The 25,331-nt window shown below is 44.4% G+C and overlaps 1 protein-coding gene and 1 pseudogene across 2 annotated transcripts in view; both read left to right on the top strand.

Annotated features, from left to right (window-relative positions):
- The window catches only part of ATF3 (activating transcription factor 3), a 33,001-nt gene extending 17,531 nt beyond the window's left edge, over positions 1-15,470 (top strand). The window contains exons 1-4 of one of the 2 annotated variants that reach the window (XM_033144809.1): positions 3,902-4,121; positions 13,735-13,978; positions 14,409-14,513; positions 14,634-15,470. In XM_033144809.1, coding sequence (XP_033000700.1) covers positions 13,739-13,978; positions 14,409-14,513; positions 14,634-14,831 — 543 coding nt within the window. In that variant the 5' untranslated portion in view covers positions 3,902-4,121; positions 13,735-13,738 and the 3' untranslated portion in view covers positions 14,832-15,470. Of the gene's footprint in view, positions 1-3,901; positions 4,122-13,734; positions 13,979-14,408; positions 14,514-14,633 lie in introns of those variants that run through there. The other variant, XM_033144808.1, reaches the window with a different exon arrangement.
- A 4,315-nt stretch (positions 15,471-19,785) lies between these two features.
- Positions 19,786-19,891, top strand: LOC117044822 (annotated as a pseudogene).
- The last annotated feature ends 5,440 nt before the right edge of the window (positions 19,892-25,331 follow it).

Genomic DNA, 25,331 nt, shown 5'->3' with positions numbered 1-25,331 from the left:
GGAAGTTTGTAGGAAATATGTTTTAGAAAGATATGCACAGAGCTGCAGCCTTGGGCAGCACAATTACTTGCATGCAAGTTCTGTGAAAATCAGTTGGACACTTCCAACTAGATCCAGCTTAAAACTATATTTTTCCACAGCTGAAATATATTGTTCAAGTGTGGAGTTAAGGTTCCATTTGGGATATTAGAAAAGAGAATTGGCACTCAAATCTTGGTTATCTTCCACTGGCTAACTTACTGTTAATAGATGAGTGTGCAGATTGTTTATTTCCCCAGATCACACAGAATTGAAAGACAACTTCTCAGCTTTATCTAATGCAGAAGTTGGTTTCAAATGCACATATTTTTAAAAAGCACTTCCGATAGTAGCTAAAACCCCTGCTGAAGTGTGAGAAGTGCAACAACAACAACAAAATATGTTTCTGTCTTATCTGCCTGACAAAGAAAGCTCTAGTTGTCTGATGTCAGCACAAAATTTGACAAATACAACATGCCATATTTCCTGTTTACTATTTATTTTCTAGGAGGAACTTTGCAACAAGCAGTTATTCCAAGGCACTTTTAAGCTTCTTGATAGGCAGAACTATTCCAAAGTAAAAGTTCTTCATGTAAAAAATAAAACAAAAATTCTCAAACCCTCTTATTAGATTTATGGGAGCTGTAACCAGCCATAAAGCTAAAAAAACAACACCACTAGCAGCTCATGTTCTGGTAAATAAATAAAATTCTGGTGCTTATTTTCCTCCCTTGCTCCCTTCAGTTCTAGCTAATATGCATTCTGTAATACATAACACATTCCACAGCATATTTAAAAAATAAAATACGAAAAATGCAAAACTGATTTAAGTGCTATTTGTAAAAATGGTCTTAGATTTGAGGATTAGGCTATATGTGGCACAGCCACACCAGACAGTTCTAGAATCAGTTGTCAGGGCAACTCTTGATATCTCAGTAGGGTTTTCTACCCCATATATGTGATACTACAAGCTCATTTGAGTCTCACTCTCTGTGTATGCACCTGTAATTGTTGTTAGTGGAGTGTTTACTGTTTTAAATTCCATGTAGATTTTAAGTCATGCAGATTTCAAATTCTCCTTACAAAGGCTTTCTGGGTCAGGTTTAAAAACCTATATAAGCAAGCAAGCCCCAGGGGGTTCTCAAAAAACCACAGAATTGATTTTCCAATCCCCACAATGCAGAAATCTACTAGATAAAGAATTTACTTGCACACGATGAGTTGGGTCTAGATTTACCCATGCTTAGAGAAGGCCCCTGAATTCAATGGGAGTAAGAGAGTTAAGTCTCACTGATTTAATCTGCTTGAAGCATTTTACATTAGGTTTAAAGGGGCATAGTGTTATGCTCCTAAAGTTGGGAATATATGTGTGCTCCATCTAACATGAGTTTTCCAACCTCTCATAAATAGAAAAAAAATCCTTCCAGTAGCACCTTAGAGACCAACTAAGTTTGTTCTTGGTATGAGCTTTCATGTGCATGCACACTTCTTCAGATAAACTGAAACAGAAGTCACCAGACCCTTATATATAGTGAGAGGGTGGGGAGGGGTATGACAGAAGGGTGGTGGGAATGGGCGATTGGCTGATAGGTGTGGAAAACCTGTTGACGACTGTTAACGACTGCAATTGGTCTTACAGGAAAAGGCAAGGGGTGAGATGGCTAAAGATAGTTTGTCATGTATAATAAGATAAGAAATGTCTTTGTTCAGACCAGGTCTCTCCATGGTTTTAAGTTTGGTAAATAGTTGCAATTCAGCAACTTCTCTTTCCAGTCTATTTCTGAAATTCCTATGTAGTAATACAGCTACTTTGAGTTCTTGTATAGAATGTCCTGGGAGACTGAAATGTTCTCCTACTGGTTTCTCTGTCTTGTGATTCCTGATAGCCATCATCTTGTTTCGAAGCCTAAGAGAGATTCTAAGCAGGCTTACTTGGAAGTTGCGCTGAAGTCAACAGATCAGGCTTGCCAGTCAGTGAGACTGGCGCATGTCTCCCTCGCTATACTCAGCCACGCAGCGCCCAGTCCTTTCTGGAGTGGACAGCGTGGGTTTATTTCATTTGGCACAAGTTACGTTAGACGTCTGCACGTGCGCGCGCCTTTTTTCTTTTGCATCCTGACGGAAATGCGTCAAAGCAGGCGCCTCCCGGCAGTCTACATCCCTTTTATTCTCTTTATGCATGGGGAAGCGTGGGGGACACGCGAGAAACCACGACGGAAGGAGGATGCAAAACCAGCTCTTCTTTCAACCTCGATTGCATCGCCCTTTGCCTAGAAATACGGGTGGGGAGCTATCTGCGGTAGGGGGGGATCACCACTTCGCCTGCCTTTAGACGAATCTGCCCCGAGTCGAAAGACCCCCCCCCCCCCAGCTCAAAGAATAGCAAAGCGTCATTTTAAACAGTCCCAGAGGAGCGGAGTTCGAGGAGGAACTTTTATTCTCCCATCACAATCGTGGAAAAATGGTTTTCCCTTTGCAAAATAATTGACCTTCCTGCATTGCTGGGGGTTGGACTAGAACCACGGGATCATAGGATTCCAATGAATCCTGAGCACATAGGATCGATTGTCCTTCACCGCGTTCCCAAAGGCAAGTTTATTGGGATTCGGAACAGAAATCCAGTTGATCGCAACAGAACCTTCCAAAGTGAAATCGCAAATAAGACAGGATCAGAACATTACCATTTATAAAATAAAATAAAATGAGGGTGAGTGACGGATGTCTACAATATGCTAAGCACAAACAACTCTAGTAGAAAATTTAGGGCGGCAATAGTGTGTGTGCGGGGGTGGCGGGGAAGGAGATGTTCTTCGATGACTTTACAGTAATTTGTTTATTTATTTTTGCCGTAAAGTGGGCAGACGGGATTTATGTATATGTGATAGGTTCGATTCAGTTATCCCACTGACCCCAATTTCTCGGCTGTCTTATTTTCGTGCGGTTTTGGTCCATTTCAGAGAGGGGGAGGAACGCTCTTTTTTAAGAGTGGCAGCGTCGCCCAAAAGTTTTCAACGATCCCTAGGGATTCTGGATGTAAGGTTTTCACGCTCTCCCGTGTGAGATATATATGGCGGGGGATCGGGACGGGACGCACACGGCTTTTAAATAAAGAAAACCGAAAAATCGAAGAAATGAGGCGTTAGGGGTTGGGGACGTTATCGGCGGATCTCGCGAGGTAGGCGCGGATACACCCGATCCCACGAAAAACACACACACACAGTCTAGGCACAAATCTCAAAGAGGGAGGGGACAGGCCCCCCCCGTCCTTTAAATAGCTCCACAAAATAGCAAGGTATCATCCGCAAAGTTCCAATGTGATCCTCATTAGAAAGAGAAGGGAAAATGGGGAAAGCAAAACAAAACAAAAAAAAATCCCTACCCCCACCGCACACCCTCCCGTCCCTCCTCCCTGATCGCCTCTCCTTTGCCCGGCCCCGCTTTGCTGCGGGATGCCAGCGATCTGGAGTCATGCGCTGGCTTGGGCACCATTGGCTCATGGAGGGATCATGTCGCTGCTGCTGCGAAGGGTGTTCCCACCTGGCCGGCCTCCCGGGCAAGGCGCGCGCTCCGCCTGCCTCTTAAGGAACGCGCCCAGGAAAGCGTCGCCTCGCGCCCCGCCTCCTCCTCCTCCCTCCTCCTCGCGCGGGGAAGGGCTGTGTGTGTGGGAGGGGGGAGTCCTTGCATCACCGGGGAGCCCCGCCCCCTCGCCAGCCTCGGCCCCGCCCCCTGCCTCCTCCAGATCTTGCTGAAGGATCTATTAATAGCATGACATCAGCGCGCGAGCGGCGGCCAGAGTAAATACCAGCGCTGCCCGCCGGGCTATATAAAGGGGGTGATGCAACCTCGTGGGGAGCCAGAGACGCGGAGAGGCGCTCGGAGCGAAGGAGCCACGGCTGCCACCACTACTACTACCGCTGCTGCTGTCCAGCGCCACCCGTCCCGCCTCGAAGGACAACTCCGCTCCACGCACCCCACGCGAGATTTTTAATTTTATTCCTTAAACTCTCACCTGAGAATCTTCCCTCTCTTCTCTTCCACCCTCCCTCCGATTCTTCAAAACTGGGAAGGAAAAGACGACTCGAAGGAGGAGAAGTGAGGAACAGGTAAGGAAGCGAGACACCGGAGGAAGGTGGAGGGAATCGCGGAGAGAAACGTGGACGAGGAGATCTGGGATCTCTCACTCGCTCACTCAGGTGTTGTCTTCACTGTGGGGTTTGGGGGGGTTTGGTCTGTGGTAGGGAGATAGGCTCGAGGGGAACGCGCGTCTTTCGGTACGTGCGTATCCGTCCCGTTTCAGGTCTCGGAACTTTTTCAATCAAATTGAGTGTTGAGTAGGTGAGATTTCTTCTTTCTTGGAGTTAGTGAGATGAGGGAGTCAGAAGTGAAATCGTTCACGTTTCTTTTTCTTTCTTTTTAAAAGTGAGGCTAACTGAAAGTAAAAGTTCATTCATCCGAACAAAGTGTTTGACCGATCTCTCTCGAGCTCTCTGTTTCGCGTAAGCAACAGAAACTTGCCTCTCTGTTTCCTCCTCGGGCGCTCGAATCGCTATCATCTTAAAAGTTTGGGCGACCGCACAGTGGTTTTCATTGATGCTGCTGCTGTTTGTATCTTTTGACGGAAAGAAACGGCAAGGGAAAGGTGGGGGGAGCAGTTCTGTTTAATCCTAAAGTTGTATATTTCCAACTGCGTAAAAGCAACGCGTGGAGAGGTTTTTTGCGGCGGTTTTTCCAGGTCATCGCCAGCTTTTTAATTTCCCAGAACACTTTCGGGAGAAAAAAAAAAAACTTATAAGTGATAGTAATCAAATGATGATCACTTACGGTAAGTTGTGGGATGGCGAGAGTTGGCGGAAAAGATTCGAAAGCTTAACTTTTTTTTCCTTCGATGTGGCCATGCCTCCAGCCGCCAGTCGGTGGCGCACGGCGTGGTAGCGAGCGCTCCGCCGCTTTGTATAGGATGCTCCCAGTTCGATCTGTCAGATTTGTTTTTACTCGCCGGCGTTGAGTTATCAGAGGAACCTGTAAAAATAGGAATGCAGACAGTTTTATACAGATCAGGCTTGCAGGGATCGATAGGACTGTTTCAAAACTTCAGTATGTTTGGGACTTTGGAGTGTTAAACGTTTGTTTAGTGGAACTGCTAATTCCAGAATCCATAGGAGGAACTGTCTTTATTAACAGTTACAGGTAGGTAGCTGTGTTGGTCTGCCATAGTCAAAACAAAATAAAAAAATAAAAAAATTCCTTCCAGTAGCACCTTAGAGACCAACTAAGTTTGTTCTTGGTATGAGCTGTCCTGTGCATGCACACTTCTTCAGATACCTTCAGATATCTGAAGAAGTGTGCATGCACACGAAAGCTCATACCAAGAACAAACTTAGTTGGTCTCTAAGGTGCTACTGGAAGGAATTTTTTAAATATTTTAATATATTGTTTTATCTTTATTAAGCCAAACAAAATGCCACAAAATAATATGCAAGCTTTCGAGTTCTCCAGAAATCTTCACTGGGCTAGATTAAGCAAAGCAGGGATGGTTCTGCCATCTAGCCTGATGAGAAGTTCTGGAGAACTTAGAAGTTTGCACAATGTTTTGATTGGCATAATAAAGGGTCCTGGTACGGATTTTTTTCTTATAAGCCAATACGGCTACCTTTCCTTTAAGTGTAGATGAATATGACTGCTTCCAGATGAAGTAATGTCATGCAGAGAGGCAGAATGTTAACATTTTCGGGGTTTGTTTGCATGAAGCTGGGTGGGTGCAGGACTTGCTGCAGCCTATGCATGTTTACTTGGAAGTAAGTCTCAGCAAGTTATATGGAGTTTACTCCCAAAGGAGGTCTGTAGCATTGGCACCATGAAGCCCAGTCCTACTTCTGCTTAATTTGAAAGTCCCCAGTGTTACAGAGGACTGACCAGCCTCAGCTAGCTCTTCTTGTGCTGTGGAATACTCTTTTGGCAAAGATTTGACAGGCACCCACCCTCACTTTTCACTTTCAGGCATCTCTTGAAGACTTTTTTGTGTGTGTCAACAAGAGCCTTTACAGCTGCTAAATTTTTATTTTTGATTAGCCAGTCACCTTAAGGAATTTCTGAATTTTTATTCTTTAAATACTGCTTTATGTTTTCATGTACCCCAATACAGCAATACAGAAATTATTAACAAATAAATGGAGAAAGTCCCACTGAGTTCAGCTTAACTTACTCAGAAGAAAGCACACACAGGACTGCAGCATTGAAGTGCAACAGAACTACACTGTGTTCAATGTGACTTACTCCCTCATAAGTGTGTATTTCCTAGTTACCGGTAAATGTGCCTAGGTTTCTAGGCTTACTTTTATTTCCCACAGCATAAATTCGCTGTGCTATATCCTCCTAAGCACTCTTACTCAGAAGCAAGTCCCACGCAGCTACGATTATTCAAAGCATTTACGTGTTTATCTGTGATAAGGATATAGGGCAGCCTTTGCCAACCTGGTGCCCTTGAGCTATTTGGAACTACAACTCCCACCAGCCCCAGCTTGCTCAACTGGGGCTGATAAGAGTTGTAGTTCAAGGCAAAGGCTTCCAGACTGCAGTCTGTGGACCATCAGTGGCCCATAAGCTTCATTCTGGTGGTCCGTGGTGTGTCTGTGGATTTGTGGCTGAAGTCCATCCTATTAAACATTCACCTTGGTTTTTAACTGGTTTTCTATGGCTTTCGTTCTGCGAAACTCAAATTGCAATACAATACAATGTGTAAGAGACCTGTGGGTATAGTGCGGTATACAAATTTAATAAATAATAAGAAATAATGGAAGCAATAAAAATGCAATTAAAAACTGTAGGCTTACAGCGTTTAGCACAGCACATTACAAATGCTACCAGAGAGAGAGAGGAAGAGAGAAATCATTAAGTGGTCCACCAAGACCCTCAGAAGATTTCAAGCAGTCCTTTGTGGGAAAAGTTAGGGAACCACTGATCCAAAACAACTGAAAGGTGAATGTTGATGATGGCTGAGAAAGTGATTACGAGTGCTGAGTATCAATATGAATTTCTGAAACACTTTTTGCACCGAATAAGGTTGATGGCAAGCAAAAATGGCAAATACTTCTGTCCAACTTGCCATCTAAGCAGGGGCTTTGTGAGGACACCGCACAAAAAAAAGGTGGCGACCGCGAGCGGTTTCTGGTGCCTTATTGATTTTATTCATCATATTAACAGCTGGCCATTTCGAATGCAGCAGATATATGTGGCCAAACTGCAATGCCAAAAATCTTAAAAGGTCAAGTTCAGTTCAGGGTGCTTGTGGACTTTTAATTGCTTTTGAATCTGTGGGAGATTAACTTCTATGGTTAACAGGTTACTGCATCAGCTAGATGGGGAAAATATTCAGGGTGTGTGGGGAAGCAAATGTATCAGTCAAAAAATAAAATGAAGACTTTTGGTTCCTGAGAATATCTGAAATGAAAGGCATGTGAAGCATCAGGTCAGTGTGCCTTGTTCTATTTTTAAGGTGAGGGCGAATCTTTTAATGTCAACCAAGTTAGCTGAAAGTGACCCAGTTTTTTTAAAGACCCACGCCATACTTCTAACAGATACTGTATTCAGTGCACATTTAAAGCACACAACTGCACCCAAAGAATACTGGGAAATGTAGTTTCCCTCTCACAGAGCCGCACTTTCCACACCCTTAACAAACTACAGCTCCCAGGATTCTTTGTGGGGACACCAGGCATGGTAAATGTACTTTAAATGTACGGTGTGGATCTTCCCTCGTGATCTTTGATATGCCACTTGTTTCAGCGGAAGCCTTTGAGAGTAAATGGTTTTGGGGATTAGAATCAGAAATCTGGCTATGAACAGGAAAACATGACACAACAGAAAATTGCAACCAAAACTGGCTGTACAGAGTGCTCCTATTCAGTATTCCATCCAGACTTGCCCTTCTCAAGGACACTCTATTCCATTCCTTGCCACCTCAACTCCAACAGCCAACAAACATTCGGTAGCCACTGAGCATGCCCTGTCCTTATTGGGCTATTTGCCTCCCCTCTTTCTAAAAAAAATTGTGTGTGCTTCTGTCACAAATCTTGGGGTTCCCCTCAGGCTACTACTACTACCTCCTCCATGAGCAGAGGATGGTGCCATTTTGGTTCTATAAGAATTCACACTTTGAGAAGGAGTCTGCTATTAATATATAAGGCTGCGTACACACTGCCTCAAAGAACTCTGGGCAATTTAGTTTGTTAAGGGTTGCTGGAAATTGTAACTGTGCTGGGTGAACTACAGTGCCCAGAATTCTCTGAGGGAATGAATACATTTCGAATGTGTCTTAAAGGTAGAGGGTGCCCACAGCCTTGGATTATCCAGTGTTAGTTCTAAAACACAAATCCTGAGAAAGCAGGGAGGTGTGCAATAGCTTGTGTTTATTTTGCCTACAAGTGCCTGTGTGTGTGCAGCGATCACTTTTTAAAGTGGGTGGGCCTCTGAAGAAACTCGACAGGAATACCCTTCTTTTATACAATGCGTGGGCAAATTGGCACAGGTTGAAAGAACTCGGAAGCTTTTGGAATCTCTCCTGCTGCTTACAATAAAAGCTATGAACAGCAGAGGGTTGCACAGCAAGGATCAACATGCAGAGAAGAACCACATGAAATATAGGGTGTGGGTGGCAGGGCCTGCTCAAGACATTTTGGCACCTGAGGCGAATTACAAAATGGCACCCCCTCCCTGTCAGGGAAGAAGGGGTGAATGAAGATCTACCTCAGGAACAAGACAGGAAATAAAGATCTACCTCAGGATCTGCTGCCCTTGTGGATCCTGCTGTCTGAGGTGGGCCGGCCCTGGCAGGTGGCCTTTGTTCAGTGATACAGTAGAGCAGATTCCTCATATGTTAAAGGTCCCAGGGTCAATCTCTAGTATCTCTGGGTAGTTTGGACTGTGTGCACATCATACACTTAAATTGTATTTATTGATTTATTGAATCTGTATTTCACCATCCTGAAGGAGCCCAGGGTAGCAATTTAAAACACCCACAAAGGATTCTGGGAATGGTAGTTTGTTCTGGGTGCTGGAAAGTGTAAACTACAGTTCCCAGAATTCTTGGGGTGGGCATAGTGCTGTAATTATGTACATTAAATGAATGCTGTGCATGTAGCCTTTATTGCGGACTTGATGCTGCTCATGCACACAAATTTTCCACAGAGTCCACGTGATGTCATTCTCGTCAAAATGCCATCCTATATCCAGCAGCCCTATTTTAAAACACATTAACTGTTTCTATGGTTTTTTTAAAATAGCTTATCTGATTTTCTGAAGGAAAGGAAAATCTGGATTAATTGAGAAAATAACATACAATGACATTTTGTATGAGTAGGATGTTATGTGGCTGTTGCACAAAGCTTGTGTGCAGGATCAGTACCATAAACTTCCATGTGGAAGAGCCCTCAGATTAAAAGAAAATATCTCTGGTCTTGGGGTGGGGGTAGCAAAGACCTCCACTTGTCCAGGAAGAGTAGATAATACTGAACTAAATGGACCAATGACTTGTCTTTTGAAATTCAGGATAGAACACTCATTATTTAAATGCTAAATATATGCATTGCGGGGGGGTGGGGTGGACTAGGTGATCCACATTTCCCTTCCAACTCTACAATTATTCTTCTTCTTTGATATAAGGCAGCTCCTGTCATTTAAGTTGTGTGGTGCTGGCGAGAGGAGCTGATTTTGTTTTGCGCTTAGCTGTCACCCTGTATAAAGGCAGAATTGTTGACAAAGAAATGGGGAGAGGCCACCAGATCTTGCCTTTTTAATCATTTGGAAATGCAGTGCTCAGTACTGCACACATGGGCTGTGAAATGTTTTTATTTGGCTCCATCTGGCTGTAGAATGTTTCAGTCTGCCTCTGTGTGTCACTGAATGATCACAAGATGAATACATAAAAGACCTTGCAATTGTCTTGCATCAGCTCTTAAGAGAGGCCCAGTTGCTGGATGTGAGGTGTTCTTTGTGTTCAAGTGATTTTAACAAATAAGGCATCCTCCATTCCTTGAGCTTGGGACCCACATAGTTACATCGGTGGAGGCAAACCCCACCTACCTGACTTCCTATGTACGGCACCTGTCAGTTTCCTACTCCTTAAGTCTTAGTATTGCTCTTGCAAAATTCAGCAAGGAAGAGGATGGTGACAGTGGAATTAGTTGGCTCTGCCTGTCGGTTGGATCTGGCTCCCCCTACTGTTTGCCTCCTTGCCTTCAGCCCTGTTGGTCAACATGGGTACCAGGCACTACTGTGTACATGATGGCTCTTCAAACAGAAACCACACCAGCAAATAATATTTAGTGGAGAGACATTGGGATGCAGGGGGTGGGGGGAGAGAATTGTGCTTGGATGTGCAAAACCCAGATTCTGGTTCCTGCTTTCTCAGGTATGGAACTCGTTGCGTTATCTTTGGACGAGTCTGTCAGCCTAGACCTCTTTGCAGGATTCTGTCTGAAACACAGCTGAGAATGTACATTAATAGCAGTATGGTTTTTGGAAAGCTGTAGCGATTCTCTCTGGAGCCCCACATTACTGCCAGCATTCTCAGCTGTTTCTCTGCCAGGGGACTGGTCGAACGAAACCTTGGCCATTTCCCAAATCCTCAGAATTTTGTGTTGATGCCAACAGTAGTGCCAACATAATGAATGGGGCTCCAAGAATTGGCATGAAGTGCCTATTGAACATAGCTATAATTCATAGCCTATAAATGGGGACTCTGTGTGCCCCCCACTCTACATATAATTACCCAGAACACTGGCATTGTAAAAAAAAAAAAATCTTAGCATTCTGTTTTTTGTTTTTAGAAAACAAGTTCATAGACCTTCTGGCTTATTAAGATATGACTGGGAAATATATGTGAAGAATTAAGCAATCTCTATAATCAATTAAAGACGTCGGTTAAGGCACACCACTTTTGTTAATTTACTGCTTTGATCGACTTTTCATTACTGTCTTCAGTATCACCTTCTGAGCTGAAACAAAAGGATAACCAGGAAACCGAAGGCCCCTTTGCTGTCTTGGTTTGATTGGAGTTATCTTCTACCTCTATGGAGGACTGAAAGAGATCAGCATTTTTGAGGTGTGACTCACCATGACCAGGGGGATTTCTGCAGAATTACATAAGTTTCTCAAGGTCTATGGAAATAACAAACAATTCCAGGAAATCTTCGCTCTCATAATCAGGAGGTCAAGAAACTTTTGGTTTTCTACTGCTGTTGCTTTTTTGGAGGGGGTATGCCTGGGATTCACTTTGCACATCATAAAATCCTTACTTCTGTGTTGAAATAAAAATAAAGCCCTTATGTAGATGGCTGAAATGCATGCATTTTGCCATGGTAGGGAGCCAAGCCTTTCCAATGCATGCAAACAGTGCCTACATACATGTAGCAAAATGTAAGAAGAGCCTCCTGGGTGTAGCCAATGGCCCATCTAGTCCAGCATCCTGTTCTCACAGTGGCCAACCAGATGCCTGTGGGAAACATGTGCAGGACCAACAAACCTAACTATCTGTATCAGGTCTGGAGAACCTGTGGCCTGAGGTCTGAATGTGATGCTTCAGAGTTGTCTGACTGGCCCTTGAGCTTCTCCCCAGATCAGCCCTGCGCGTAACTCTCCTCAAGTGCTTTTGCCTGATTGGAACATGTCATTGAACTGTGACAATACTCCTGCCTTGGGGTGCAGGATGGAGAAATGTGTTTGTAGGTAGCAGCAGCGGCAGCATGTCCTGTTTCGCCTCTTGAGGCCGTGCCTTCAAATCTTGTTTTTTCCCCCTTAAGCACACTTGGGTTTGCTTTTGCTCGCTTATCTACTGCCAGTGCAAAAGGGTGCAACTTCCACTGGCGTGGGAGACCATAATGAACTCCAACTATTCCCTGAAGCTATAATTATAATGGATACTGCATAAATCAAATCTAGTTTGACAGCATGATGGCTTCATTTATGTACACAAATGCCCAGAGGCAGTAATTGGCTTATCTATTATGAAGCTAATTGTGATAGATTTTGCTGGTAATAAGATTTTGCAAAGTTTTATTGCTTCCTCTAATAAAATGGAGCTTCTCAGGATGACTCCTGTGATAGATTCCTATGGCTGGGATATATGTGCAGCTGCATGTGTGAATGAGCCACATTGCAGGCAAGAGATTTCTTGAGTGCTGGGTGCACTCATTTAGTGTATCTGACACACCAAAACTGCACAAACACTGGGCGAATCCCTGCCAGTCTAAACGTAAGATTGGGAGATTAATTAATCAGCACAAGTGACCCAGTTCAAGCTGTGGTGCAATTATTGCACAAAATCCCATGTAACTTACATAACTTATATATTGCCTCTCACATTTCCTGTTTGGTTAGAAGTTGCTCATCCAGCTGCCAGTATGTGGCAGTATTATACCAAATGGTACAAAAAACCTGGCAATGTGTTAGTTTTGAATTGCTTCCTATTGAGTTATATTGTCAGTTTATAGTTGCATTTACCAGTAAGTTGTTTATCAAGGGTGCTTTGTGTAATGTGTGTGAGAATGTGTATATGAAATGAAATGAAATGAAATGAAACTTATTATGGTCCCAGACCAGATTCACATACTGTAGGCTACTAAGCGAACATAAAATACAATAGAATTAAGTTTGAATTAACAATCAAATATAACTATAAACAATACGAATATGACGGCCATTACAAATGTGGTTTAGGTGTTAGTCTCTAAAATATTATCTCGATTTTGTATCTGAGGCCTTAGCCTTTGTAATAGCACAGCTTGTTCCCTGAGTTTTATGGCATATGTATGTATGTATGTAGTATAGAGAGAGAGCACCAATGTGGTGTACTGGTTAGAGTCCTAGCCTAGGGCCTGGGAGACCAGGGTTCAAATCCCCACTCAGTCATGAAGCTTACTGGGTGATATTGGACCACATACCTTCTCTCAGCCTAGTCTTCTTCACAGGGTTGTTGTGAGGTTAAGACGGGGAGGGGGAGCCATGTATGCTGCCTGGAGCTCCTTGAAGGAAGGGCAAGATAGAAATGTCAGGATTAAATAAACATGCATGTATTGAACTAAGATATACATCCAACTAAGTTGTACCTAGAGTAGATCCACTGAAGTGATCACATGGGCATGACTGACTTAAGCCCATTGATTTCAACAGACCTACTCTGAGTAGGATGTAAAGGTAAAGGGACCCCTGACCATTAGGTCCATTCGGGGACGACTCTGGGGTTGCGACGCTCATCTCGCTTTACTGGCTGAGGGAGCCGGCATACAGTTTCCGGGTCATGTGGCTAGCATGACTAAGCCACTTCTGGCAAAACCAGAGCAGCGCACGGAAACACCGTTTACCTTCCTGCTGGAGCGGTCCCTATTTATCTACTTGCACTTGATGTGCTTTCAAACTGCTAGGTTGGCAGGAGCAGGGACCGAGCAACGGGAGCTCACCCCGTCGCGAGGATTCGAACCGCCGACCTTCTGATCGGCATGTCCTAGGCTCTGTGGTTGTACTTGGATGCAATTCATGTGCAACCATCCTATCAATATATAATTGTGGGTCATGGCCCAGAGTTTCAGGAATTATCCCACATCCAAAAGTCATATTTTCTAAACCAGTTCTTAGTTGAGAGTTAAACGATCATCTGACAAACAGACACATATATATATAGTCCTGATAAATTCAGAAAGAGTCATTCTTGTTCTTCTTTTTCAGCAAAATGATGCTCCAACACCCTGGCCAGGTGTCTGCTTCGGAAGTCAGTGCCACTGCCATGGTCCCATGCCTGTCTCCTTCTGTGTCCCTGGGTTTTGAAGACTTCACAAATCTAACTCCGCTGGTGAAAGAAGAATTGAGATTTGCCATCCAGAACAAGTGCCTGTCGCACAGGATGTCCTCCACGCTGGACACAGTCATGGTTTCGGACAGACCTGGGGAAATGTCTGTTTTGAAAGCAGAGGTGCTCCTTTTTTAAAAATTGCTTGTTTTACTTTCACATTCAGTAATGGCGTACTATTTAAACAAGAACAAAAACAGAAAGCAAAGGTGGGGGGGGGGGAGGAACTAAAATCAGTAGATAATTGTTCAATGAACTTTCCAATAGGAAAACTGTATTATACATAAAGCCCATCACAGACAATGATCTGTGTGTATTTGAATGAAAGTGGCTTTGTGAAAAGCTGCAACTGCATTGGTGCCAAGCTGGAGGCTTGGTGCGCACTGCATGCACTTCTGAATCATGTGCTCTTGGGAAGGAGTCATAGCTCCATGGTACGCTTGGGGGAGATGCTGATAAATAAGTATAAACTTGGCCCACTTGCAATATTGATACCTCGTCTGGATGTGCCCAAAGTCAACCAATTTACCCCTCTCTCTGAATCTTGCTCTAGTGTGCGCCTGAAGATGAAAGGAAAAGGCGACGGAGGGAGAGGAACAAGATTGCAGCAGCCAAGTGTCGAAACAAAAAGAAGGAGAAGACTGAATGTCTCCAGAAGGTAAGTCGGATGCTATCTGGGCACAGAAGATGAGACAGAGGAGGTGTGTGTTTGTGTGTTTAAAAAAAAGAATGGTTCAGAACTTCAGCTTTTATATTTACCCTCTTTTTCTGTGGATAGGAATCGGAAAAGCTGGAAACCATCAATGCAGAACTGAAGGCTCAGATTGAGGAGCTGAAGAACGAGAAGCAGCATTTGATCTACATGCTTAATCTGCACAGGCCCACCTGCATCGTCCGGGCCCAGAACGGCAGGACGCCGGAGGACGAAAGGAACCTCTTCATTCAGCAGATAAAAGAAGGAACCTTGCAAGGCTAAGTGACAATGCTAGGTGCCCTTAGGGCGTGCCTCTGACACCAAAAAATTAAACCCCAGCACATCACCCCAAGCCAGAAGCCATAGAGAAGGTATCTTGGTATTTGTGGTCTCCCATTGGTCGAGAAAAGGCAGAGGAGATGACATTGCTAAGAAGAAAAGACTTGCGCTAGCTTAGCTGTGATTCAGGTTTTAGTATCTGCCATACTTGCTGTTCCTAGAAGCCGTACAGCTACAGACTTGTTAAACCCCTGATGGCATGTGGTACTTGCACTTGAGTAGAACACTAGGACTTGCCGTAATGCACATCTTATGGACAGCCAAGCTGAATGGACCCCCCCCCCATTTGTCCTTGATTGGGGTAGGAAGTGTTAGATAGCGTGGGCTGTTCGTTTCTTTTGCTTTGTACTTTCAAAAGAAAGAGGTTGGCAACTTCCAGAATGCTGCTTTCAATTCCGAAAGGCATTGCGATGTAACGGGAATTACTGTGTTTCTATATCCGAGTGCAATGTTTTTTAAACCGAGCTTTACGCTCTCTTTGTATTGTTGTTTTCACGGAAGCCTTTCTGTGGGTTTTTTGATGACTCACATTGGGGGGTGATTTGTGGGTGATATGACAGGCATCAGCTTCTGTAAAAAAGAGAGAGAGAGAAGTCTGAATGTATCAAGCTGGAACATTACCCCTTCCCTTGGCTTGTTTGAAGAAAGGGGAATTCCCCTTTGAGAATCCACTTTATGAGTCACATCATGTACAGTATTCGGAAGGACTTCATAACATACAAAACAGTGACACAATCGACATAGATGTTAAATTAGTCCTCCTCTCTTGATTTGTGGGCCACCGCCTCATGAATCCAGAACTTGCAAATCTTTCCTGGGCACCACCTTCTTTTTCAGAGCAAGAAATTCTGGTTGGTTCTCAAGTTGCACAGAGGAATGATTGTGGATGCATTAACTGCATGTATTTGCAAAACTGTCCCATGACAATTACAGCTGTGCTAGGAAAAGAGACTTAAAAGTAGCCAGGTAGGTCTGTCAACAGCTGAATAGCAGGCTTGGAGGTGCAGCTTCCCCTGTCGTTGTGCAGACAGCTTGTGGTTAGAGTGTTGGTCCACATTGATACCTCAAGCTTACTGGGTGACCTTGAACCCGTTGCTGTCTCTCAACCCACAGCATCTTGCATAGATAGTAGAGCTTGCACCTATAGAAGTATGATCATTAAAGTTCTCAGGCAGAGTAATCCAGTGTTGGAACAGACAAAGCCATTCTACAGAGCTTTCATAGCTTTGATTCATCTTGTCTGATGCCATCTCTTCTGACTGGTAGGGCCTCTTCAAAGACCCCAGACTCTGCTACTTGTCATCCTTGTGTAAGTGGAGAGAGATGAAGAGTCGGGTTTGGGACTCGCATACATTCAAAGCATGTGCTCTGCAACTTGAGTTGTGGTCCATCCTTTGTTCCCTGTAAGGCTTTTTGCATAGATTACTCATCTGGTTGTCGTACCATTTACACAGAATGGTACTCTGGGTATCTGGGGTAGAAACTCCAAGTCTAGTGTGAGCAATGCTCAAGCATCCTGTACTCATGCTATTAACTCCAACAGTGCAGATCGTTTTGGTAGTTGGGGGAGTTAATTTCAGGTGCTCCTTCCTACTGAATAAGCCATTTGTCACCTGTTGGCATTTCTCACCCCTCCTTCTGTGAGGATCTCTGGACTCCTCCATCACCTTTTATTTATCACTGATATGCCTAAGTAGTGCACAGATTGTGAGGTAGAGCAAATAACATAAGCTGGAAAAAAATTGCTGAGCTTTTATTTCTTAACCCCTTCCTCCTCTGTGTTTAATATCATAATCATGAATTTCTGTGCTTCAGCACTACTGAATTTTCAATTGCTGAAATTTTGCAAACCAGATTTCTGCATGCAGATTTGGGAGAAAAATCCTTATTTTTGCCCAAACACTTTTCAGTTCTGTTATGAAGTATTATTTCTATTTTTAGTCTGTTGGGATCTAAATTTAATTATGTAATCAATGCAGTAGACAAAGGCATTTGCAGGATAAAATCCTTCATCCACCATTGTCCAGTGTTAAAACACACCCACATACACATCATACCTCAGAACAATAGTTTTCAAAGGCTATAATCCTATACAGTACACACTTAGCTGGGAGTAAGGCTCACTGAATGCAATGGGACTTCCGAGTAGAGACATGCATAGGTTTTTACTGTCAATCTGTAGCTGGTATACTTGAGCCTGCTGCCTGTTTTATCTCTGTTTTTTACATTCTGCAACAGAAGTACTTAATACGCTTTCAGCAATTTGGATATATTATAATGTCCAATGCTGTGTTTCAAATGTATATTTCATGTAACAAAAAATGGAAGGAAGGAAGCGGGCCAAATTCTGTCTCATCAGAGTGTGATTTTTCTTCCTGCAGAGTAAATTCACTTTGCTGTTTGTGAGCTTTTCCTCAAGTCATGTTGGACAGCAGACCCCCCACCCCCACCCCTGAGGCCTCTGTGTTGACCGTGCAATGTACTGGGTTGGGGAGGGGTGCGTGGAAAGAGGGAGGTGGGGAAAGAGTTTATTTACTATGTTAACTATGTGCAATTCTGCTAACAAGAACCTTATCGGGTGGAAAATTGATTGGGTTCCTGTAATCATGAATATATTCTAGACAGTACTCAGTCGTCTTCAAAATCTAATGTTGTTGCTCCCTAAAAGTGATATAGTGCTGTTGATTGTGGGATGTTGCAGGCCAGATCCAAAGAACGAAGAAAACTATGGCTGCGTTCACACTCCCATCTCCTGTGTGTGCTTAGTGCTGGGTTTTTAATCCATGTTCACACAGCATTATCCCAAATGCACATGTCCCCTGCACTTTTTTTGTGAAATGCTGCTGTCTGATGCATTGTTGCTCAAACCAGCTTCACACCAAGTGGAGTCCTTAAGGCTTTCCTAATTGGTCTCTGGCCAAGGGGTGAACACCTTTGCATGGGGTAAAGGCACCCCCCCCATCAACCCCTGGCATGTACACAAACAGAAACAATGAAGCCGTGCTGATGTGAACAGCGGGGTGGTCATGGGGAGAGTGCTGGAAATACACCACTGCAGTCTTGGGTAGCAATGTGAATGCACCCTCTAACAGTCAGGCTGTCGCACTGTATTCCCGCTCTGCAACCAAAAGAGCATGTTTGGATCTGGTTTTGCTTTGCTCATGGTATGCTCTAGTGCTGGGATGGGGATCCTGTGGCCCTCCAGATGTTGTCACAATTCCTACCAGCTCCCTGGCCAGTTCAGCCAATGGTCAAGCATGCTGTGAGTTAATCCCTAGGGAGACACAGGTTCCCTTTCCCTTCTGTAGCAACTAGACCTTCCATGAACAAATGCACTTTTCATACATGGAACGGCTCCTTGGGATCTACACCCTAGGCTGGTATGAGGGGCTGTCAACATTAGCCAGAGACGGTCCCTGCCCATCACCTGTGCTGTATCAAAGGCCCCCTGCTTTGCCTATGTATTTAATGTGTTTCCAAAAGCAATTCAGAAAACGATAATAAAAGAATGGCCTCTGTTGCTTGTATGATGGTCTCATACATAGAGTCTTTAACTCTCAACGCAGAATTAATGTTTTCCCTTTTGAGAGGTGTTTTAATATTGCGGTTCTACAGCTTATTTATGATGACGCAGGCGTCTTGCTGCTGCTGCTGCTGCTGCTGCTGCTTCGGTTGAAACACAAATGACTTTAGCGAGCATGCCAAATGTTTACAACGGCACTGCTACTTTTTCAAAGATAATCTTGGTTCAGCTGTGGCTGCTTCCTCGTGTGTGGTTGTGTGTTTGTGTGTGGTTGCGTATGTGGGTAAGTGTGCAGTGCACATACCTCAAGATTATATCAGTAGTATACATCCTATATATCTGTTTGCATTGCCTGAGAGTTGCATTGCTGGACTTCTGGGGGACTCTTGCACTCTGACAACACTGTGGCAGGAAGCAGTTCAGCTGCCTAAACGTCGCCTGTCTGCAGTGGCAGCTAGCTGCAGTAGCTGAGCTCCTTCCTGTTCTTCAGGGCACAGGCAAACCCCTTCCAGGCCAGGTTGGATGCTGTCTTCCAAGCCAAGTGGGAGAATTGTTGAATGAAAGAACTGCATGGATTTATGTATCTGTTTTATTCTGAACATTTAATAATGCAGTAGAAGCAATTTGTTTTCTATTCTTAAGTTTTATGTTTTGATACTTTAATAAAAAAAAGACTAATACATGTGTGTGTTTTTGTTCCTTTGTGACTTACTTCACCTTATTTGAAGGATTGATGCTCACTCAACCTCCCCCTCAACCTCCCCCCCCCCAGGTAGTGTTCTTAAATGTGTCCTAACTACAGTAGGCTGCCCGGTCTCCATATTCACTGCATGACCCTCAACCCCATGCCATTGCGAATGCCAATACAGTGGTACCTCGGGTTACAGATGCTTCAGGTTACAGTCGCTTCAGGTTCCAGACTCCACTAACCCAGAAATAGTACCTCAGGTTAAGAACTTGGCTTCAGGGTGAGAACAGAAATCGCATGACGGCGGCAGCGGGAGGCCCCATTAGCTAAAGTGGTACCTCAGGTTAAGAACAGTCTCAGGTTAAGAACGGGCCTCCAGAATGAATTAAGTTCTTAACCCGAGGTACCACTGTATCATGCCATCAGTTCCCTCTGGATTACTGCAATTGTCCCTTTCCTGATCTGCTGTTGCTTTCACCTGCCATATTGCTGCGAGGTGTTCCTTATGCCTGAACAAAATAAGCCACCTGCCCAACTACCCTGGGTTTGTACATACAAAGTCCGTAGAATCCTAGCATCCATTTGCAATTTGTTCTGCTCTGCTGGGGATTGGGGCTCTCTGGAGAAATCGTAAGCATTACCAAAGCTGCTTCAGGCAAGGCAAGGCCAGTATCAAACCCTGGTCAGGGGAGATACCTTGAGCATGAGGGAGCTTTTCTCAGGGTGAGTCTCAAACACTGCACTCCAGGTGTGCTGACCCTTGCGATTTCCCCCAAATGTGGGAAACGCGACGCCATGCTGGCTGAGTTTTGGAAAACGTCATCTTAGCACAGGACCAGAGTCATCTGAATGCTTAAGAAGCCTGGGAAGGCCTTTTCTAGTGGCTCTCACCCATTGTAAGGGCCACCTGCAATCTTTAAAAGGTTCACCTGGAGCAAGAAACGCCTGGAAATGGCTACCATTTGACAGCATCACCCAGGCACCTCGACTGCCTTCAGCCTGGTGACTTTGTCCACTAACTTCAGCCTGCCAGCTTCCACAGATTTCATCTATTCATGAATATCCATCAGTTCACATTCATGCTGCCCGCCCCACACTATATTCACCTTGATCACATTTTAAACCTCCTATTCATTCATACAAGCACAGAGCAGCCAACATCCATGAAAAACACTGTTAGAAGACGACGCGGCGGAAAAAGAATGGGGAAAATTTAAATTGTATTTAAAAAAAATATTGTAAGATTTAAAGTTAGAATTTTTGTTTTGATAATAAGGACAGGCTGTTAAATCAAGGTTGAGTTAAATGATGTGAATTTAGGAGTGTGGTAAGATGTAGAGATAGAGTTAGAAATTGTTATATTGTTATATTTTTAAGTAAGTGATAAGAGAAGGTAAGAAAACTGTTGTTATTAGAAGTAGATTAGATATTGTTTAATTGGGAAGTTACTTAAGATATTTGCAAGGGACGCAGTAGGAGGAGACAGGAGGAAGTCCGATTAAGATGTGAGGAAAATATAGGTTGTTTAAGATAAGTTTCTTTTTTGTTGTAGTGTTTTGTATTTTTTCTTTTTTTAAATGTAGTTTGTCTGAATTGTTTTTGTTGTTTTTTGATGTTTTGTTTAAAAACTTTCTAATAAATATTATTTTTTTTAAAAAAAATAGAAGCGAGCCAGCAATAGATCACATGGGGCAAGTGAAGTTGACTACTGATTAGAATAAACAAGGTCTACTCAGGAGTGCCAGGCCTAATGAGCACGGCAACTCTTCTCGGTAGGTCTTGCCCCTCTCAGGCAGTTGTGGAGATTGAAGGCCTTTCCCACAGCTGCCTAAGTCTCCTCTCCCTGGTCCTCAAGCAATATGAGACTGTGCTGACACACCAGTAGACCCGGGGAATGAAAGCTACCTGCTTGCTGAGCATAACATCATACAGTGGTACCTCAGGTTATGAACTTAATTTGTTCCAGAAGTCCGTTCTTAACCTGAAGCATTCTTAACCCGAGGAGCGTATTCCCTACATAGGCCTCCTGCGGCCCCGGAAGCGGGTTGCGTTTGTATCCCGGGGCAAAGTTTGCAACCCGGGACACCTACTTCTGGGTTTGTGGAGTTTGTAACCCGAAGCGTTTGTAAGCAGGACTGTTCGTAACCCGAGGTACCACTGTACTGACCTTGGCCCAGTAAAGTTGAAGGAGTGTCTCCATCCCCATTGTTTAGCTCAGACACTGAGGTCCAGCTCCGAGGGCCTTTTGGCGGTTCCCTGACTGTGAGGTGTGAGGTTTACAGGGAACCAGGCAGAAGGCCTTCTTGGTAGTGGTGCCCACCCTGTGGAACACCCTCCCATCAGATGTCAAGGAGATAAACAACTACCTGACTTTTAGAAGACATCTGAAAGCAATCCAGTTTAGGGAAGTTTTTAATGTTTGATGTTTTATCGTGTTTTTAATATTCTGTAGGGAGCCACCCAGAATGGCTGGGGAAACCCAGCCAGATGGGCAGGGTATAAATTACTACTACTACTACTACTACTACTACTACTATTACTATTTGCATGGCTGTATCAGCCACCACAGACCAAACACTACTGACAGACTTTTCATATTCCTATCATCTGAAACATCACATTTCCCCCCTCTGTAGAGATAGGTGGTTCTCACATTCAGCTGAGTCATCAAGGCTGAATAAGGAAGTGATGGGACATGACGATGACAGTAGTTGTGTGAACCAGCTCTAAGGATCCAATCCTGAGCCCAGTTAGGTTGCTAAAATCCCACTGAAGCCCTCATGATGCAGGATTGCATCCTATACATGCATGCAATAGAAGTAAGCCCCGTTGAGTTCATTTTTGGTTCATCCAACGTGGTAATACTTAACTTCCTGTCAGTTGGTGCTGTGTTTCTATAAGATCTTGAATTTATAGGAGCAGCTGACAGACCTTTTATACTAAAGTAAATTAATTTGTGCCTGCAGAATCACATCAAAGCAGTTGGTGTATGAATCATTCCTGAGTGGTTAAACACAAAGTATTCTGGCTACTGTTAAGAGAAGAGGAAATAAGGGTGCTGGGGAAACCAAAGGTCTGTGAGAAGAAAATTGTGCCTGAATATGGCCCAGTTAATTGTATGAGGTCATTCTAGTAACACCAAGGTTACCATGGCAATATCGTATATAGGAAGATAGATTACCCTAAGTTTATTGGGGGGGGGGAGAGGAATGCAATTCTGTTTCTCTGACTCACACTAATAAAAACCCACATCTGTGGAATAAAACAGGACATGTGGTCCGAATGATGTCAAGTTAGATGAAAGTTCAATATCTGTAAATTTAAAAAGTGGAGGGGGGGAGATGAATTTTGATTCATAATTCTCAAGGGACAAATGTTCTGTGCAATTAACACAGAATTATTGCTAGAGACATGAAACTTTTAAGAGGTATACAGCTGCTAAACCTGCACGAACTATCCATTCAAGATGTTAGATCATTTCAGAAGAATCGCCCCAGCATTGGAAGCCATTGGTTTTCAGAGGAAAACAGTGAAAGAAAGTGGTGTGCCTTCTAGCCCTGCAGTGTAGGCTAAGAAAGTGAAAAGAATTTTTATGTGGTGTGTGTGTGTGTGTGTGTGTGTGTACGTGTGTGTACACATAACACACACACACATACCTTGATGATGATGATGATGATGATGATTTAAGAAACTTTTATACCTCCCTATACCCGTCGATCTCAGGGCGATTCACAGAATTCCATAAGCAAGGAGCTTCCGGTTAAAATGTTGCTTTGAAGGAGACAATAGAGTAGGGGGTGGTGAACCTGTGCCTCGCCCAAAGATTGTTGGGATGTCATATCCCATCATCCATGACCATTGGACATGCTAGCTGGGGCTGATCGAGGCCAACACTATCCACAGGATTGCAGGTTGCCAATCTACCCGTGTAGGAAGGAGGAAGGAAAGCAAGAGGAGGGGATACGGAACGACGAATGTGAGAAAACGCACTTATAACATTTGAACAGACTTCTGGGGGGAAAAGATGAAGTGGCTTCTTTGCAGGATGGAAGAGAAGACGCCGCATACATATTCAGAGGACGCAGTTAAGCAGCATGGAGAGGAAATGGAAGAGTTTTGGCCACCGAGACATCAGAGATGGAGCTAGAGACAGAGCTAGCATGAACTGGCATGGAACACATTCACAATATAATAAGCATCTAAACCAAGCCTCTTTGCTACTGCCTATGTACTACTGCATCATCTGAAGCAGCAGAAATGGCAGGCCGACAAAGCGATTTAAATTAAACAGGGTGTATCTGCAGATCTACAGGTAGGCAAGGTGAATCAGTTTGTCTCACACGGCAGCTGATTTTGGGAGTCACGAATGTGCAACAAATGGTTAGTTACTTAATTTATTTATTATTGTAGTATTTACAATGCGAGAGGGGGCGGAGGCACCTCTGACTCTGAGACTTCCTGCCTCTGCTGGTCAAGGTACAAGGTGAATGGCCTTTGTTGCTCCACCTCAATAAAGGTACCTTGCAAAAAGTCCCTTGCCCTCTGTCCCTCCCTGCCACACAGCTGCTCCTGTCAGCTCTCAATTGTGACACAATACCCACACTGCTCTCTGTCCAGTGTGGGGACATGTGTATGGGGAGATGCAGTTTTGTGTGGCCAGGCATGCAAAAGAACACCCTGAACGTCAGTTGACCAAATGAAAAGCGCAGCCATCTCCTTTTCCAGAGTGGTAATCAGCATCCGAACAAACCCCACAATCTGGACGGCTCCGGGGAAACGGAGGATCACATGGCAATGTGGACATGTGCGTGCACATGCCTAAACACGTGTGTCGTCCGTTGCTGCCTCACTAGGCAGAAATTTGAAGGGAAAACATGGTTCTTGTTCTCCAGACCCTCAGGCACTTCCATCTATTCAGGTTCATCCCATCTGTTCACAATTTAGCATGTGACTGAGCAAATACCACTAGAGGACAGTGTGAGTCAAAGTATGTTGTTCCCTGACGCAGTTGCTGCCTACCTGAAATCCTACTGGTTCCATCTTTCGCACAGTCAAAGACTAGCAGCCACTTGTGTTCTCAGGAAAGGCAGCCCTATAATGATTTGGACTCTTGGCTTCTTTATTTGGCCACCAAGTGATGCTATATATGCATATATTGTTGTTGGCATCCGTCTGCCTCGAGAGACAATGGAGTGTGCCTCCGGGGGTGAAGTCAACCGGTGTGTTAGCAGCACTGAATGGACCTCCCCTGGGGCGCAAGCCTGGGCAGTGTGTATGGGGGTCCTGGGCTGCTCAAATGACAAGACCCCCCTCTCAGCCTCGCTGATGTGGTCCAAAGGAAAGCATAGCAATATATTTGGCACCCGCTTAGCTGCAGGAGTTGCTGGAAAGAGGCATACAAGGCACCATCCCACCGTCTCAGGGACTCCAATCTGGATTTGTGTAGGGCTTAGTCCTTGGCCTTTTCTTCTCCTGAAGATGTTCCACAAGGCAGTGGAGGTTTAGGACCAGAGCTTTCCCTTTCCTAGATGTGCTACCTACCCAGGTTGACAGGCTCCACCTGCCCCTCACCTCCCTCTACAGCACAAGCAGAAACCGCCTTCTTGACCGTTGGACCCACTATTGTTCTTGTCTGCTCAATCCGCCAGAGCCTGTCTTCTCATGCAAGACAAGTCCCTAACTCACCCATCAGCTACCCTCACCTGGTTTAGCTGGCCAGTTGAAGCCGTTCCTGGGGTGTGGCTGCTGACACATGCTGACAGCTGCTAGGAGCCACAGGTGAGATATGAGTGCAGGATGAGGACCAATGGTGGACAAACTACCCCAGAAGGAGCACCGTGTGTCCCCCACCAGAGGCACTTTGCTATATGAGATAGACAGGTCCCCACCTCTAAGAGTGCACATTCTACATTTTGACAGTGAGCCAGTGGTGTAGTGGTTGGAGTACCATATTAGGGCCTGGCAGAATGGGCTTCAAATCCCCACTCAGCCATGAAGCTCCCTGGGTGATCTTGGGTCAGTCACTGCCTCTCAACCTAACCTGCCTCACAGAGTTGTTGTGGGTATTAAATGAGGAAGGGGGCAACTAGGTACCCCACCTTGAGCTCCTAAAAGAAAAAGATGGACTCTAAATGCAAAAAGATTTTTTTTAAAAAAAAAAAGCTGTGGGGAACTTCAGGCCTGTGAGATGAATATAGCCCTCCAGCTCTTCCTATCTGGTCCTTAGGACTCT

The sequence above is a fragment of the Lacerta agilis genome, chromosome 3, assembly GCF_009819535.1.
Source record: "Lacerta agilis isolate rLacAgi1 chromosome 3, rLacAgi1.pri, whole genome shotgun sequence".
Taxonomy (NCBI): Eukaryota; Metazoa; Chordata; class Lepidosauria; order Squamata; family Lacertidae; genus Lacerta; species Lacerta agilis.
This window is presented reverse-complemented; position numbering and strand designations above follow the sequence as displayed.